This window comes from Pinus tabuliformis, chromosome 5_2, assembly GCF_031772625.1.
Source record: "Pinus tabuliformis cultivar Carrire ecotype Pingquan chromosome 5_2, CPIR1, whole genome shotgun sequence".
Lineage (NCBI taxonomy): Eukaryota > Viridiplantae > Streptophyta > Pinopsida > Pinales > Pinaceae > Pinus > Pinus tabuliformis.
In genome coordinates this window covers 528,939,233-528,957,209 of record NC_142306.1, presented here as the reverse complement: position 1 = coordinate 528,957,209, position 17,977 = coordinate 528,939,233, and the positions used below count along the sequence as shown (strand labels likewise).

The 17,977-nt window shown below is 35.8% G+C and overlaps 1 protein-coding gene across 1 annotated transcript; it reads left to right on the top strand.

Moving 5' to 3' along the window:
- The first annotated feature begins 3,909 nt into the window (after positions 1–3,909).
- LOC149160055 (transcription factor bHLH118-like) lies at positions 3,910–4,635 on the top strand. Its single transcript, XM_089434497.1, has 3 exons — positions 3,910–3,963; positions 4,061–4,432; positions 4,534–4,635. The coding sequence occupies exons 1-3, from the start codon at positions 3,910–3,912 to the stop codon at positions 4,633–4,635; spliced, it is 528 nt and encodes a 175-aa protein (XP_089290623.1).
- Positions 4,636–17,977: the final 13,342 nt, after the last annotated feature.

Below are 17,977 nucleotides of genomic sequence, written 5' to 3'. Positions count from 1 at the left end.
AACATCCTTCCAAACGCACCTAGCAAACCTTTTAACCAAATTGCCTCTTTGCAAGAATGTGAGATAGTTATGTATTCTACCTCAGTAGTGGATAAATAAAATATGTTATGAAGCTTTGAAATCCAACTAACAACTCCACGTGCAAGAGTACAATCATATTCAGAACTGGATCTCCTCTTGTCCAAGTAACCTACAAAATCTGAATCAACATAACACAAAATAAACCATTACCACCATTATTGGTGATATAGTAATTACCGAAGCACACATTTCACTACTTCCCAATGCTCTTTACCTGGATCTTCCATGTATCTACTAACAAAACCAATTTCATGTGAAATATTTGTCCTTGTACTAACCATCACATACATTAAGCATCCTGCTACATTAGCATATGGTACACGAGACATATACTCCTTTTCTTCATCATTACTAGGACACAAACCTGAAGAAAGCTTGAAATGGGAAGCTAAATGGATTTGAACAGGCTTCACATTATTCATATCGAATCTTAGAGACATTTCTCCACATACTTCTATTATGATAACCACAACTTACCATTTTTTTTGTCTCTGTGTATCTTCATGCCCAAGATTTGTTTTTATGCTACAACATATTTCATTTTGGAAGTCCTAGCCAATTGAGACTTTAACCTATTGATCTCAACCATGATTTTGCTTGCTACAAACATATCATCCAAATATATCACCAAAATAAAGAATATGCCATTTTCCAACTTTCGAAAGTAAACATAATGATCATACTTAATTTTGGTAAAATTGTAACTCATCATGAAGGAACGAAACTTCTTGTAAAATTGCCTAGGAGACTGCTTCAGTCCATACAATGAATTCTTGAGTTTGCAAACAAATCGCCTGTTGTGATTTTGAACAAGTCGTTTTAGTTGTTCCATATATATATCCTCATCCAAATCTCCATGTAAGAAGATCGTTTTAACATCTAGTTTCTCTAACTCTAGATCAAGTAATGCAACTAATGCTCACACAACTCTAATTGAAACAAGCTTGACAACTAGTGAAAAAATCTAATGAAAATCAATACATTCCTTTTGAAAATATCGTTTTGCAATGAGTCTTGCTTTGTACTTCTAAAAGGTATCATCAACTCCTTTCTTCAATTTGTAAATCCACTTGCAACTGACAACCTTCTTGTCCTTAGGAAGCTCCACCAGATCCCATGTCCTATTTCTTTGTAAGGCATCCATTTCCTCTTTCATTGCTACCTTCCATTTATCACTATCAGATACTTCCATTGCTTCCTGATAACAACTAGATTTTCCATGGTTAGAAATTAAATAAACAAATGTAGAAAAACCATCATACCATTTTTAGGAAAATATTTGATCAGTGCAGACCTTCATACTATTTGTTGTGTTGTTTCCTCAGAATTTTTGTATCCTCATCTGCTTATGGAGGAGTTTCTTCATGAACATCTTCATGATACTCCTCCCTTGAAGATGATTGAGTTTCCAATTGAACTTGTTGAATTTGTGGTACTTTTGTCTATTTCATTTCACCATCTACATTTGATTTCATGAGGGATAATTCATCAAATACGACATCTCTGTTAATGATGATTTTGTGGATAGTAGGATCCCACAATCTATATCCCGTAACTCCTCCATATCCAACCAAGATTAGTCTTTTTGATTTTGGATCTAACTTAGAATGCTGATTCTTTGGAATAAGATCATAGGCATCACAACCAAAAACTTTAAGATTTGAATAATCACAAGGTTGACCTGTCCATACCTCTTCCAGAATCTTACAGTTAATTGCAGTTGATGGTGAGTGATTTACCAAATAACATGCTATAAGAACTGCTTCTCCCCACAATTCCTATTGCAACTTTATATTACTGAGCATACTGCTTGCCCTCTCTAAAGGAGTCCTATTCATGCATTCAACTACACCATTTTTCTAAGGAGTATAAACCATGATTTTATATCTTTTGATCCCATCTTCCTTGCAATAATTTTCAAATTCGTTTGAAGTAAACTCAGTTCCATTACTAGCCTTTTGCACTTAGCTCTCTTCTTATTGGCTCTACATGCACCATTAATCTTGTGATCCTTCTTCGGCTCCGATACCAATTTGTCAGAAAGGCAGAGGAGGAAAGACACAAAATAACACAAAAAATCACACACAATAACACGAGCTATGACTCTTCAATGGATCATAGAAACTTGATGATTACAATGAACCTAGTGACTCACCCAAAATCACTCAACATGGAAACACACACTAAATTCGACTTTACCCAAAATATGACTTAACTCGACTTGACTCAATAAATTGACTCTCTAAATTTAGCAACTCTTCATGCAAGAGTAATTAACTATCTTTGACATACCTGTAATTGCTCCTCATGCTCACTAGGGACAATCACTCTTCGTTAAGTGTAGCTTGGTATCGAATATTCATATGTTTAGTTTTGAAATTTTGCATGACAATAGCGGATTAGCCAAATATATGTATATAAGAATATTTTTTTTTCGAACAAATATTTTGGTGAAGCAAGATTTATACAACCTCAAGATACTTTATTTGTCCTACTAATTTGGTTTTCCAGTATGGTGGATAGTACTCTCATGTAACACCACAGTATGGTGGATAGTACTCTCATGTAACACCACTCTTACTTAATGAAGAATCAAGCTTAAAAAAAATTATATTATCTTAGAATTTTAAATTAAATTTTATATTTCTTATTTTAAATTTATTATTTAAAGTACTAGTCAAATATAATTATTTTTATAATAATATAATTTATTAAATTTATCGATTTTGAAAACTGTATTTATTCTTATCACTTCAAATCCTAAATAATTAAAGTAAAAATAAGGAATTTCTTCCTCATCATGGGCCGTAAAACGCCGGAATTTGTGTGGGAAACAAGGTCGGGTGGAAAAGACTAGAATGCTAGGAGGAAACAGCTGTGATTATACGAAGTCGCCTGATCCTTTTCATCTCAATTCAGGGCCAGCTGTTCAACAGTGCACTAGTACTAGCTAGGAGTGAAACTCGAGTCATGTGCATGCATAGATATGATTCCTTTGTCTATTCATTTGGCGGCTTAATCGTTTCACACTCTGCATTCTCTTTGCGGTTTCCCATAGAGTCTTTATCAGGAAGTCTTTCTGTTCTTAAAACAACAAACAGGTTACCAGCAATACATCCGCTCTTCCTTTCTGTCCTTAAAACAACAAACAGGTTACCAGCAATACATCCGCTTCAGCTTTCCTTCAAATCTGAAGGGAAAGGAAAACCATCGCCGCTCTGCTTGGGAGACACCTGGCTAGGTTAGAGATTTGGGGGTGCTTATTCTGCATTTCGTAATTCGTTAGTCACTCCTTTTTCTTTGTCAGGTGGAAAGGGAGAATAGTGGAGAATGGAAAATTTGTGGCGAGGCTATCCACATCCATCCAAGCCGTCTTCCCAGGAAGGAGCCTGCCCAACCCAAGATCATGGTAATGTTGGTACTGCTGAAGGTGTGCAAATCCGAACACCGATCAAATCAGTCAATTTTGGCCATCCCGGAGGTTGTACTGACGTTGGTAACCCTGAATCAACCGTATTTGATGCATTTATCAGCAAGAGCGAACATGATTACAGGCTGCTAGGAACAGCCTTTTCAGGACCACTAATGCAGCCTGGTCAGATCGATGACGAAGATTCGCCATGGCCGATGACTCAATGTTGGCAGAAATTCGTGGGTAACTTTGGCGATCAGGGTCCAACTCTGACCTACAACTCGCGGCCAAATTCTTTGATGAATTCCCGTAACCCTCTTCTTCGGCCAACACGGAACCGTCGATTGAAGAAAGAAGCAGCAGCAGGAGGGCAGGCAAATGTTCACAAACTGGTGGAAAGACAGAGGCGGAATACGATGAAGACGCTTTGTTCAACGCTCATATCGCTACTCCCCGAAGAGTATCACAAGGTAGGTTAGGTTTCCTATATCTCAATCATATGAATAAACGTTATGGAAAACAAGAGGAAAGGGGCAATAGTTTTACTTGTGGTTGCCACTTTTGTAGAAAAAACACACGTTATCGGACCAACTGCTGGAAGCCGTTAAATACATTGATCATTTACAAGATACGCTAATTGAACTCGAAAAGAGAAGAGATTTGCTCAGCCTCTCGAGCACTGTTAGACCTTTTTCCAGCAGCACTTGTGTTTATAAAACTCTGCAAGCTTCCCAAGCTGGCCCCTCCAATATAACGGAGACGCTTCCTACAATTAGGGTTAACAAATTTAGTTCGGGGATTGAAGTCACTGCAAATATTTTTAAGAACCAGATTGACTTCTCTAGTCTTCTATCAGTTCTAGAAGAAGCCGGGATTGAAGTTGTGAGTGCTACGAGTTCTGCTATAAATGATAGGGTCTTTTATAGCACTATCTTGAAGGTATTTCTTCATTATTATATGACAAGCTTGAATCGGCGATGCTTATCTGAATTTTTGTTTTCTATAAGTATCTTAACGTTTCTGCTTTTTTAACGGTGCAGCTGCCAGAGTTTCTCCATTTTGATAGCGGTGTCCTACACAGAAGAATTAACCAATTGATGAAGGAAAACCTTCCATCAAATTCACTTTGCTTTTTTGCCTAGCTGGATATTTCAGGTAAAGTGGGTAATCTTGACTTCTGTTTTAGGAACCGGAACCGCTGGAGGTAGAGCAAACCCGTGTATTGCTAGGTGTAAATTTAAAATGGAAGTTAAAATTATGAAATTTCAAAGAAACTTTGTCTATTAAGCAGTAAGTTCTTTCTCCTCTCGATAATAATGTCTCTCGAGTTCAATTTCTAATTTCCTTCCATTTTTCCTGTTATTGTTGCGATCTATCTAGTTTCCTGCTCTTTGGTTGCTATTTCTATTCTTACACATCACCTACCCTATGAACTTTGCAAAGTTTGTTGATTGTGAATTTAACATATATATGTTTTTAAGGAAGTGAACTTTGCAAAGTTTGTTGATTGTGAATTTAACATATATATGTTTTTAAGGAAGATATGTATTTGAAATTTTATGGTTTATATAATACTTATAGTTTATGTAATACTTTATAAAGTAACAATTAAACAATTTCTTCTATTTCCAGTATGTTGGAAAGGTAGAGAAGCTAAACACACAATTCACCCAAAAACACATGAGCTGTGGCTCTTCTATTGATCACACGAAATTTGATTCTTATAATGAGCCCACTGAAGGGTATTTAACCTTTTCGACTAGAGACTCGCCTAAAATATCTTGACATGAAACCACACTCTAAAAGTCGTCTACCAATTAACTCGACTTAACTCAAAACTCCAACACTCAACACTTAACCCTCAACACTCAGTTATTTGACTCTCTAAGTTTAGCCAACTCCTCATGCAGGAGTAATTAGCTTATTTTAACACTCTCTCTTAATTATGATCGCTAAACTAAGATTGACTCATAACAACTCAAATATGCCTACTGGTCTATGTCTCAGCGAGGCTTACAACACCCAAGTTTTTTCTATGAAACTCAAACACATCTTTTGCTAATGACTTGGTAAATATATCAGCCAATTGATCACTAGATTTACAAGGCTTCAAGTGAACTTCTCCATTGCTCACAAGTTCTCTAATAAAGTGATATCTAGTATCAATATGCTTTCTCTTTTGATGAAACACACTATTCTTGGATAGTGCGATTGCTGAGGTGTTGTCATAGTATATTGTTGTTGATCCTTGTTGTTTCTACTTGAGTCCATCAAACTCTCTTCTTAACCAGATTGCTTAACATGCTGCTGATGTTGCTATTACATATTCTGCTTCTGCTACATATGAGGGTGCTAATTATGGTCTTCTTGGTGACAAGGTTATACAATTTGTAAGCTTTTGATTGCTCACTGTAACCAATAAATACGCATTTTTCACTATTATCATCCAATTTGCCTCTTTGCTCTTTAGGCACATGTGCATAAGCTACACCTCCAAATACTCTGAGATGAGATATGCTATAAGACATACTTGACCATGCTTTTTCTGGTACTATGTTCATCATAGTCTTTATAGGAGTTCTGTTGATCACATAAATAACACATGCAACTGCTTCTGCCAAATACTCATTATACAAGTTTTTTCCTTTCAACATACTTCTTACCATGTTCATAATTGTCATATTCTTTCTCTCTGCTACACCATTTTGCTGCGGTGTGTACCTGGTTGTAAATTGTCTTTTGATTCCATGGTCTTTGCAGTAATCATGGAATGCCTTTGAGTCATATTCTTCACCATGATTTGACCTCAATACCTTGATCTGTCGATCACTTTGGTTTTCTACTAAGGCTTTGAATTCCTTGAACTTTGCCAAAGTTTTAGACTTCTGCTTTAAGAAGTGAACTCAAGTCTTTCTACAATAATCATCAATAAAAGTGAGGAAGTAACAACTTCCACCAATCGACTGTGTCCTCATTGGTCCACATAAGTCTGTATGCACTAGCTCAAGAGGTTGATTTTATCTATATGCAACTCCCTTTGGAAAACTTTCACAATGTTTCTTTCCTAAGTGCAACACTCATAAGTACTAGCAAGTTCTTTGATGGGAGGTAATCCTCTCACCATCTGTTTCTGCTATAACAATCTTAAACCTGAAAAGCGCAAGTGTCAAAACCGAAAGTGCCATAACCAATATTCATGAGAACATGCACCTATAAAAGAATTGACCTGAACATTGTAATTCATAATTACAGGAAAGAATCTATTCCTCGTCATCTTCACCTTTTCTATCAGTTGCTTGCTTGGGGACTTATCATATATAACCCATTCATGACCTTGAAAGATAACTTTGTATCATTTCTGTGTTAATTGACCAACACTTATCAAATTATTTTTGAGAATAGGAACATAATATACCTCTGAGATTGTCTTTGGCTCCCCTTCCTTGGTCATAATGTTGACCACTCCTTCGCCATATACTTCCACTATCTTGTTAGACCCTAACTTTACCTCAATTTTCACAGATTGATCAAAATTTTCAACCAAATTCTTGTTGCTTGTCATGTGGTTATTGAAACCATTGTCTAACATCCACATACTAGTAAAAGGTTCATGCATGGTATGGAAAGCTAAGAACATGGAGTTAGTACTCTCTGTAGTGACATTATCTCTCTGGTTCTCTTGATCAACTATATTCTTCATGCAATCATAGGCATAGTGACAAAATTTATTGCAATAATAACATTTCGCATTTGATTTGTCAACTCTTTGATTATTGTTGAAGCTTCTGTAATTGCTTCCACTTTCATTTTCATGCTCTTCTCGACCATCTCTTTTACCACCATATCTTCCACTTCGTCCTCTCCCTCTTGATCTACTTCTGTCTCAACCTCTATCTCTTGAAATAGAAACCAGACTTTTGAAAGAGATCTCCAAAGTGGAATCCTTATTTCTTTCTATCCTTGCCTCATGAGATAAAAGTGATCCCATTAGCTCATCAATTGTTAATGATGCCAAATTCTTGGCTTCTTCTATGGCTACTACCACAACATCAAATTTGGTAGACAAAGATCTGATGACCTTCTCAAACACTGATATACGACAATTATGACCCGATTCATGTAAGAATCGATGTCCTCTGTCTCCTTCATCTGCAGACTTTCCAAATCTCTCCTAGTATTTTGTAACTTAACAATAATTTGACTTTGGTTATACATGTATAGTTTGTCGCCAAAGTATCCCATGCTACTTATGTTGAAGACATGATCATAATCTTTTGGAACACTGCTTGGTCCAATCCATGATAGATAAGCTACAACACTTGTGAATTCTTCTTCTCGTATTTCTTCCATTGTTCCATCTCTGTATTATTGAGAGATTGTTATATTGCTTCATCCTTAGGTTCTGAAAAACTACGCTGAACATAATCCCAAACATCATGAGCGTGTAAAGTGGTTATCATCTTAATGACCCACACATCATAATCTTTCCCTGTAAATGGTGAGAACTGGGCTAGAAATTTGAGAAAACTATCTTTCCTCAAAAACCCAAATTTTTTTATAAACTTGCAAAATTCCTTATAATTAAAACCTTTATTGTCTCCCTTTTATTTTATATTTATATATATATATATATATATATATATATATATTATATATATATAAGCCTTAATATATAAACATGTTATAAAAAGAAAATTATATAAGAAAAACCTTTAATATAATAACATTTTATAGAATAATCTTATAATGAACTATTTGAAAAACGTTGACTTCGAATTGTACTCCATCTGCCATTTTATTTTTATGAAGCACTTCAAACGAAACAAAGCAACATAGGTAACATACGGCTTTCAAACCCACATTTAAATTAACAGAAATTTTCCCCGTTTTTAAACGTTTTACAAATTTGCAAAGAAAGTTATTAAAAAAAATCGTTGGTTTTTTTTTCCTTGGCCCTCTTCTCACGGGCTCTCCAGGCACCACGAATCTTGTGATTTTTCTTTAGCTCTCATACTAATTTGTTGGAAAGGCAGAGAAGCTAAACACGCAATTCACCCAAAACACATGAGCTACATCTCTTTTATTGATGACACAAAACTTGATTCTTACAATGAAGCTGGTGTATTCCCCTAAAATATCTTGACATGCAACAACACACTAAAAATTGTCTAACTGACTCTCTAAATTTGACTCTCTAAATTTAACTAACACCTCATGCAAAAAGTAATTAGCCTATTCTAACACAATACACTTAATTCTAATCTAATTTCCATATCGACAAAAACAATTGCATTATAAACTATAAATAGATGTGAAACAATTGCATTAACTATAAATAAATATGAAAGAGTATATACACAAACTTTTGGCTATGTGATAACTCTATTCCCGTACCAATTCATGGAATGTATGGTCATTTTCATATGGATAAAGGAAACTATGTAAACAACTGTATATATGAATGTGTATTGGTTAGTTTTCTGTTTTTTTGGGGGCCGGAGTTGGTGTTCTTCCTTACTGAATATGCTTTGTTTCCTCCTCTATGAATGAGTTTGCGTTCTTCATTATTGAATCCATTGTTTTTTGGGGGGCCGGAGTTGGTGTTCTTCCTTACTGAATATACTTTGTTTCCTCCTTTATCAATGAGTTTGCGTTCTTTCATTATTGAATCCATTGATTCAGGTGAACTATTTTATTCCATTTGAATGGCCTGTGGATTGGTTATAAAGTTGTTTGCTTTTGTGAAGATTGTGAAATTGTGTTTGTTCATTATATTTATTGGAGAAATAGCGAATTCGTTTGTATAGGTATGTTTTCCAGGTAAATAAATCTAGAATGGGTACGATTCTAAAATTCGTTTGATAATATAAAACAAATATAAAATGTTTACCATTCTTAAAATTGGAAACTCTCCACACTCCAATATATCAGAGAATTTGCCAATAATTAGAATTAACAAATCTGGCCGAGGCATTCAAATCACTCCAAATACTTTTAATAATCATATTGATTTCTCTAATCTTCTACCAGTGCGAGTGGCGTTAGAAAAAGTTCATGTTGTGACGACTATGGTTTCTTCTATAAATGATAGGTAGGGTCTTTTATACCATTCACTCGAAGGTATTCTTTATTATTATATAAGTAGCTTGAATCTCCGATGTTTATATGAAATTTTCTTCAGTAAACACTGTAGTGTTTTTATTTTTCTATTTTCCATTTTGATACCATTGTTCTACATGGGAACATTGACCAAATGATAAAGGGCCGAGAAAATTCCATCAAATTTATACATTAACTAGTTTTTTCCTTATGCCTGGTCTATTCTTTAAAAAAATAGATTTATCAAGTTGGAATTATCTTTGGTTGTATATACAATGGAGTGATTTCAAAACACTTTATCCGTTTCCTAACTCCACCCTTATCCTGGTGTTACAACTTTTTAGGTGTACAAACTATATAACAAAATTCTATCAATTACTGTATTTCCGTTTCCTAACTCCACTCTTATCCTGGTGTTACAACTTTTTAAGTTTACAAACTATATAACAAAATTCTATAAATGACTGTATTTCCGTTTCCTAACTCCACTCTTATCCTGGCGTTACAACTTTTTATCTTTACAAACTAGATAACAAAATACTATAAATGACTGATATTTCAATTAAAATGAATAACCTTAGCTTATTTTACTTTCTGCTAGAGCTAACCTAAGCCTAGGTGCATATCTAAAACAGATGCTAAAAGAATGAAAGTGAAAAGAGACTTGTCTAAATAAGTAGAAATATTTATGTCTCCCGAGTTTATTTTGTAATTTGCTCACCATTATTTTTTTCTGTTATCGCTGCATGCGTATCTGCCCGTTTTCCCTCTTCCGTTGTTATCGCTGCTATCCGTCCATATCTGTCGTACGATCTGTGTAGGGCAAGCCTTTTGAGAATGTGAGAATTTGGTTCCTCACCATGAGAATTCATGGAGAGTAAGACAATTTTACCATCGACAAAGACAATTGCATTAATGTTTTGTTTTTTTTGGTTACTGATTGTCTACACATGAAGTTATTGGCAATGTGAGAACCTTGCTCCGTGCCAAGTCCCGGAGAAAATGACAACTTTCATATCCGCGAAGGAAAACGCTTTTGTTAGTGATTGTGTACACATGAAGATTTTGAGCAATTGAGAACTTTATTGCCCTACCAATTCATGGAATGTATGGCAACTTTGTCCGTTGTTAAGTAAAGTCAGGGGTTGTGGTCTAACTGCCCGGTGAGAGGGTAGATTTGGTAGTTTCGCTGCTGTGGTGCAACTCCCAGATGATGATTAAAACTTTTTTATTAATTGTTATATATGTGAGTATGTATTTGTTGGAAATAATAATCCCAACCACCGCTTTATTGGAAATAATAATCCCAACCACCGCCTTAAATACACTCACAAACAGCATGCTTACCGAGTGAATTGCTGCAAACAACATGCTTGCCCAGTGAACTGCTACAAGATTGCAATTTTTTTGTTTGTAGGGGAAAGGACTAAAGTCAGAGCAGAAGTACAACCATGACCATTCCACAACACAACAAAGGAGTTAAGGCGTTTAATAAATTTTGGTAAATAGATATGGGCAAACATTCATTCCGTGATTGCTGTCCACACTCCACAACACCCGCAAGTTCCACAAGGCCTGCAAGTTCAGAAAACCAATTACTAAGTAAAATTGCCCATGGTGCGTATTAGTTATTTTCTCTATGCCAAATTTGTATGTAGGAATAAATATGGATGTAAAAGTCATTTGTCATGTTGGGAAGTTAGAAAGCGAGAGTCTCTAGGTAGTGAGGAGAAACTCATGGAGGAAATATTGGTGGGTGGGTGAAAATGAGTTTTACGGAGTTCTACGTTATTTGCTCTGTCATGTATTAATGCCAAATTTGTATGTGGAAATAAATATGGATGTAAAAGTCATTTGTCATGTTGGGAAGTTAGAAAGCTAGAGTCTCTAGGTAGTGAGGAGAAATTCATGGAGGAAATATTGGTGGGTGGGTGAAAATGAGTTTTAAGGAGTTCTACACAACCCAATGATGGGTAAATCACAGTAAGTTTGTTTTGGTTTTCACTTGGAGCTTAACCTCCATTTATATTTCTTTATGTTTTAACTTGACGCAAGTGAAGTTGACTCTCCCTACTTTGCTATTAAGTAGATTTACAACAACCTTCTTTGTTTTACTATGTTGTAAAATTTATGTTTTAACTAAGTCTGTGTGTGGTAGAGCGGGTTAAATATTGTTAGCATAAAAACAAGTGTTTTTACTAGCAATTAAAATTTGTTTTGAGGGTAGAATTTTTGAAGTATATTTACCAACGGGTTAAATATTGGTAGTGTAAAAACAAGTGTTTTTACTAGCAATTAAAATTTGTTTTGAGGGCATAATTTTTGAAGTATATTTACCAATAGGTAGAAAGTTTTTTTTCTTTCACTAAAAAATGGAAACATCACTAATCCTCAAATACCTCAGTTTAATGGCAAAAATTATGATTATTGGGATATTACAATGAAGGCCATGTTTTCATCTCAAGACATTTGGGATTTGGTGGAGAATGGTTTTCAAGAACCAGCAAATGCAGCAGCATATAATGCCTTGTCTCAAGTGGACAGAGATTTGTTAAGGAACAACAGGAAGAAGGATTCAAAAGCCCTATTCTATATTTTCCAAGCAGTTCATGAAAGTATTTTCCCGAGGGTTTCAGTAGCAACGAAGTCCAAGCAAGCATGAGACACCCTCTAGATCGCCTACCAAGGAATGACAAAAGTCAAGACAACAAAAGTGTAAATATTGAGAAGAGATTTTGAAACACTTTGTATGAAAGAGTCTGAGAATGTGGACTCATTTTTTACACATGTAATTGGGTTGGTTACTCAAATCAGGTCTCATGGTGAGACACTTGAAGAAAGAAGAATAGTTGAGAAAGTTTTGAGAAGTTTGCCAGCAAGGTTTGATGCCATTGTTGTGGCCATAGAAGAGACAAATGATCTCTCACAGTTCTCAGTGGATGAGCTTCATGCATCACTGATTTCTCATGAACATAGACTGAATAGAGAAACAAGCTCCTCATTGGAGCATGCCTTCAAGACACAAGTTTCCTTTGGTCAAGGTCGAGGCAGAGGAAGATCATATACTAGAGGAAGAGGAAGAAGCCCACACAGAGGTGGAAAAAGCAGTCTTTCAAGCTCAAGTGTAAGAGGCAACAATCAAAATCCAAGTCAAGGCCCAAGCTAAAATCAAGAACAAGGTCAGAGGTATGATAAATCTCAAGTTCAATGTCATTACTATAAGAAGCATGGTCATTATACAAATGAATGTAGAAAGATGCAATATGACATTAGTAACAAACCAAGTGTAAATTTCAGAAAAGAAAATCAAAACCATGATAGCATGTTTTTAGCTTGTAATGAAGCACAAGAAAAACAAACTGATATATGGTATCTAGATTCACTATGTAGCAACCACATGTCAGGAAACATAGAAATGTTTTCCAATCTAGATGGAAGTGTGAAATCTGAAGAGACATTAGGGACTGATAGAAAAGTCTATGTCATGGGAAAAGGAAGAGTCAATATCCTAACAAAGAAGGGGGAGAAGAAGTACATCTCAGATGTTTACTTTGTCCTCAGTCTGAAGCATAACCTCATAAGAATTGGATAGCTCATGCAAAAGGGCTACAATGTCTCCTCTAATAATGATGTATGCATAATTTTGGATAGGCCTCCAAGCAGACAACTAGTTGCAAAGGTTTAGATGAAAAACAATAGAATGCTTCCCCTAAAGATAAGATCAGATTTGAAAGAAGAAGGTGCACAAGCACAAATATCAATGAAATCACAAGAAGATGGAAGAAAAGATGTAGTTGTCACACAAGTGAACTATCAAGCAGAGGTCAAAGATGAAAATTGGTTATGGCATTTGAGATTTGGTCATCTCAAGTTTGGAGGTCAAAATTTTCTGCATAGGAAAGGCATGGTGAAGGGTTTTCCACTCATAGAAAAACCGAACAGCCTATGTGAAGGATGTATCTTGGGAAAGCAACATAGAGAGACATTTCCAGCAGGAAAGTCAGTAAGTGCAAAGGCACCTTTGGAGATTGTCCACTCAGATTTATGTGGACCAATGCAAACACCATCAATTTGTGCAGCCACTATGTATTTACCTTCATAGATGAGTACACAAGGAAGACATGGGTCTATCTCCTAAAACAGAAAAGTGAAGTGTTTGAGCACTTTCGCCAGTACAAAGCTCTTGTTGAGAAGCAAAGTGGACACTACATCGAAGTCCCAAGGACTGATAGAGGTGGTGAATACATCTCAAATGACTTCCTTCGATTTTGCAGGGAGCATGGAATTCACAAGAAATTTACAACAAGTTATACACCTCAGCAAAATGGTGTGTTAGGGTCCTATAATAATAGGATTCATAATTTTGAATTAGCTATGATCAATCTTGTAATATTGTACATACTTCTGTTTTATGAATTTTTTTTTCCTATATTAAAAATAAAAATGTAAAGAGAATAAGTCCTAAAAGAAAAATCAAAGGACTAAAAGAAAAGGATTAAAAAAAAAAATAAAATATGAACCCCACCAAAAAGAAATCAAAACAGATTTTGAAAGTGATGCAAATTCAAATGCCACTACTTTTTACTTGCCTTGCAAAATAAGATTGTGTGTAGCTTGTCAAAATGCCACAATCCATGATGGTCAAATAGTTTAATCTTGATCCATTCATCCTTTAAATTTCATGTTGATAGATAGAGAATGAAGATCTAATTGAACTGTTTAATCTTGGCAGATTAGTAGTTAGGTAGAGAATAATAAGGAGCTCATTAGTTTAATCTAAGCCCTTGGAAGTTATAAGGTTAGAATTAGATAGTTTTCTTATCAAAGAAAGAAGAATACAAGGTCAGCAAGCTCAAGTGCACCCAATAAATTAAGAGAAAATGCTAGGATAAATAAAGGGTAGGTAAAATAGATTTTGGAATGCACAAGGTTGCTAGCTCAAATGCACCTTTATCATGCTTAAATCGTATGTTTCATGTGTAGGAGGAACTATCAAAAGAAGGAGGACATTCGCAAAAATTGTGTATTACTTTGGGTATTTACCCTAAAAAGTTCTATATGATTTTAGACCTAAATACTGAAGCTTATTCACTAATTTCCCCTCATTTCACTAAATCCCTACATGTCTAGTTTGATAATTTCCCTTCATTACCCCTTCATTACTTTTTATTCACTAATTTCCCCTTCTTGATTCCAAAGTACCCTTCCCTCTTCATTTCCCCTTGTAATAACCCTTTCCCTTCATTTTAACTCTTTCCCCCTTGATTTCACACTTTTCCCTAGACATTACCCTTTTAGAAACCATTTCCCTTTATTAATTTCCCTTTTTCCCTTAAAAGCCCAGTAAACCCCCTTATCCTAATTTACTTCCTGACCTATAGTCCTGCTTTATGTATATTACCCGCCCACTATATAAATCTCTGACCCTCACTAAACCTTTGATTATACGTAACCCCCCACATTATTAATCCCCAGGCCCCGCCAATCACACCCTGTATCAGTCCTTGCAACTTTGCCGTGCAATAGCCCTTTGATCAACTACTCCCAGATCCGACGACCCATATCCATATCATGTGCTCCCATCGCCCGACAGTTAAAATTCCAAAAGCATGCGAGATTCATGGTTTTGCCCAAGTGCTCTTTTGCTACGTGGCAGCCCCACTTTATATCATATGCTCTGAAAAATACCACTCTTCACTCAAAAGTTGTGTGATATGCCATAAAAATGCCTCCCCAGGAAAAGCAAACTGCCCACTGTTCATCTATTAATCCTACACCCAAATTTAACCTTTGTCGGTTAAAAGCACAAAAAATCCCCTTTTCACTCTTTCGTTGCAAATACCTCTGCAAACCAATTCTAAACCCTGAGAACTCTGTTCAACCATGTTTTACCCATTTACAGCCTGGAGACCCTACAGACTCCAAATTGAAGCAACACATAGACAATTGAAGCCTCAAAAACCTCCACTGCTACCACAAAATCCTGTATGCACAACAAGTCTCTGTTTTCCAGGTATTCTTGAAAGAACCAGAACGACCCTCTACTTAAACTTTGCACAGTAATTATAAAAGGTTAATTAATTAAATTAATTAAAAACCTTACTAAACTGAAGAAACCTACTGTGCATCCTAAGAAAACCTTTCCTGCAAATTATATTCACTCCCACTATTCCTGAACTCCTAAGTTTACTCCCAAAAGCCATAAAAACAATAATTCAATAGAATAAACCGAATTATGGCTTCCCAAAGTATTCTAAATGAGAAACCCCTGCAAACCCCTCACCTGGATGTTGACCACCTCCCATTGGCTGACAGAGATTTCCAAATTAAAAACATAGTTTCCCTTAGCCATCTATTAGAACTCCACTGCTAGAGTAAAGACAAATTCCTAAACCAAAATGATGGCATTCATCTATGGGAATCCAATTTTCCTAAATACTTGTTCCCACAGATATACGAGTTCCCTGAAATAATCCATCTATGCCAAAACTGTTATATCCCAAGCCAAAGAGCCATAGTCTCTCCTGACTAGCAGATTTTGTTTACAATCGCTGCAAAATCAATAAAAAAAATGTTGCAGATCTAGCCAAGCCCAAATGAAACCCCATTTTCCATTGAATACCTACTTGAACTCTATTTGAAGTTGGATCTTCCCATAAGGACTCAAATCTTCCAAACATTCATCCTAGAAAAGTCTCACACCCTTACAGAGAGTTCTCCATACTCAGCTACCATTTTCTTTGAGAGGGTTAGACAAATTGTGACCATGCCCTCTTATATTCTAGGATACACCACTGATAAGCATGTAGATGAGCTTGTACTTGCTTTCCTCTCCATTTTTTGCTCAGGCAGGCCTCTAGCAGTAGTCTTCAATTTTGCCCAATTCTTAGCAGACAAAATCCATGATTAGATGATCAGGTTGCCAAATGAAAGAGTATTTAAATACTCTTCAGTGTTGTTCAACATGATTTTATATTTTCAGTTAGATAAGTTTCCAGTCAATATCCAGAAGTTGGACACTAAGGGCCACCCTATATTAGTGATCTTTTGGACACCCTTAATCCAAAAGTATTCCACTATTTTCCAAAACAAAGAGTTCATTGATCCCTTTTTGCATCGAGTTGTAAATATGCTAACCAGTAGCAATCAACCCAGGATCAGTGACGAGATAAAAAGAGTTTTTCAGTTGTCTAAGAACAATAGAATAGCAGACTCGTATCTATACTAGGACCATACTGAAATTAGAATATATGTATGCCAGTTCACTCCCTATAAGCTGCCCAAATATATTCCCATGAGGATATTTGCATTAGAATATATCAGGTAGATTATAAACTTAGATGATGTGAATTTCCAATCAGCTAGGAAGAAAACACAATTCAAGATAAAGAACCAGCTTGGTCCTTTTATGTGTAATAATAGGGAGGCTGGAGAAGAAGAAGAGAATTATTTATAGGAAATGAAGTTCAGTAGCAATTTTAAATGGCAATATGACCCTTTAGGAGTCATAAACAAACTAAGGCTCAAATTCAAATTAAGCCCTTTTATGCATGAATCTAGGCGGTAGACGACCCTAGCTGAGTGAGATTATATGCCAGTGCGGTTGGATTATGCAAGAACAACTTATTTCTTTAAGGACTTGGAGCACTATAGAAAGCCAGTCGGAAGTCGAAGGCTCGAAAGGCGCGGCTGGAGTGGGGCCATTAGACACTCTTAAGACCAGATCGTGAGGGGAATTGAAACGTATGCCAACAAGTCAGAGTGGTTGGAAAATACCTTGAGAGATATGGAGAAACAAATGGATACTAGTTCCATTCTGCATACTCCAGCCCTACAAGACAAAAGTACAAAAAGGACCACAGAAGAAGGTTGTTGCTCAAGCATCGATAAAACACATGAAAGATTTGAAATCATGTACAGGAAAATGGCCAAGCTAAATCCTGTAAATGAGAAAGAAGAGCAAGAAGAGGTCATTGAGACAGTAAAGGCACTTCAAATCATGGACACAGATATAGGGGTCAGAGAAAATATAACTCCGTTAGTTTCAGAGGACACTCATCAACCATCTATCTCTAATACTCATAGCATTGAGAAACAACTTAGCATACAGGTTTCATCATCAAGAAAACCAATGGACAGGGAAAAGGACATAAAGCAGAAGTATAAGGAGATCAAATTAAGAAATCAAGCATTGAAAGCTGAAACATATGCCCAGTACTTCAAATAGACTCCTGGCAATCAGAATAGGTTAATCTTCGCTTTTGACATTAAAACTGGTAAAATGCAAATGACATTTTTGCAACCTATGGTCCAACAGCCTAAACAATAAGCAAACTACAGGAAGACATAATTTGAAGTTCTGGCCAGGGATGTTCACCCTATTGA

What these genes read in the sequence shown, in the direction of transcription:
- LOC149160055 (XM_089434497.1), top strand. Translation starts at nt 3,910, where the DNA reads ATGAAGACGCTTTGTTCAACGCTCATATCGCTACTCCCCGAAGAGTAT. An exon ending in TCCCCGAAGAGTATCACAAG is followed by an intron (nt 3,964 to 4,060) that starts GTAGGTTAGGTT and finishes CCACTTTTGTAG; the next exon opens with AAAAAACACACGTTATCGGA. An exon ending in TTTATAGCACTATCTTGAAG is followed by an intron (nt 4,433 to 4,533) that starts GTATTTCTTCAT and finishes TTAACGGTGCAG; the next exon opens with CTGCCAGAGTTTCTCCATTT.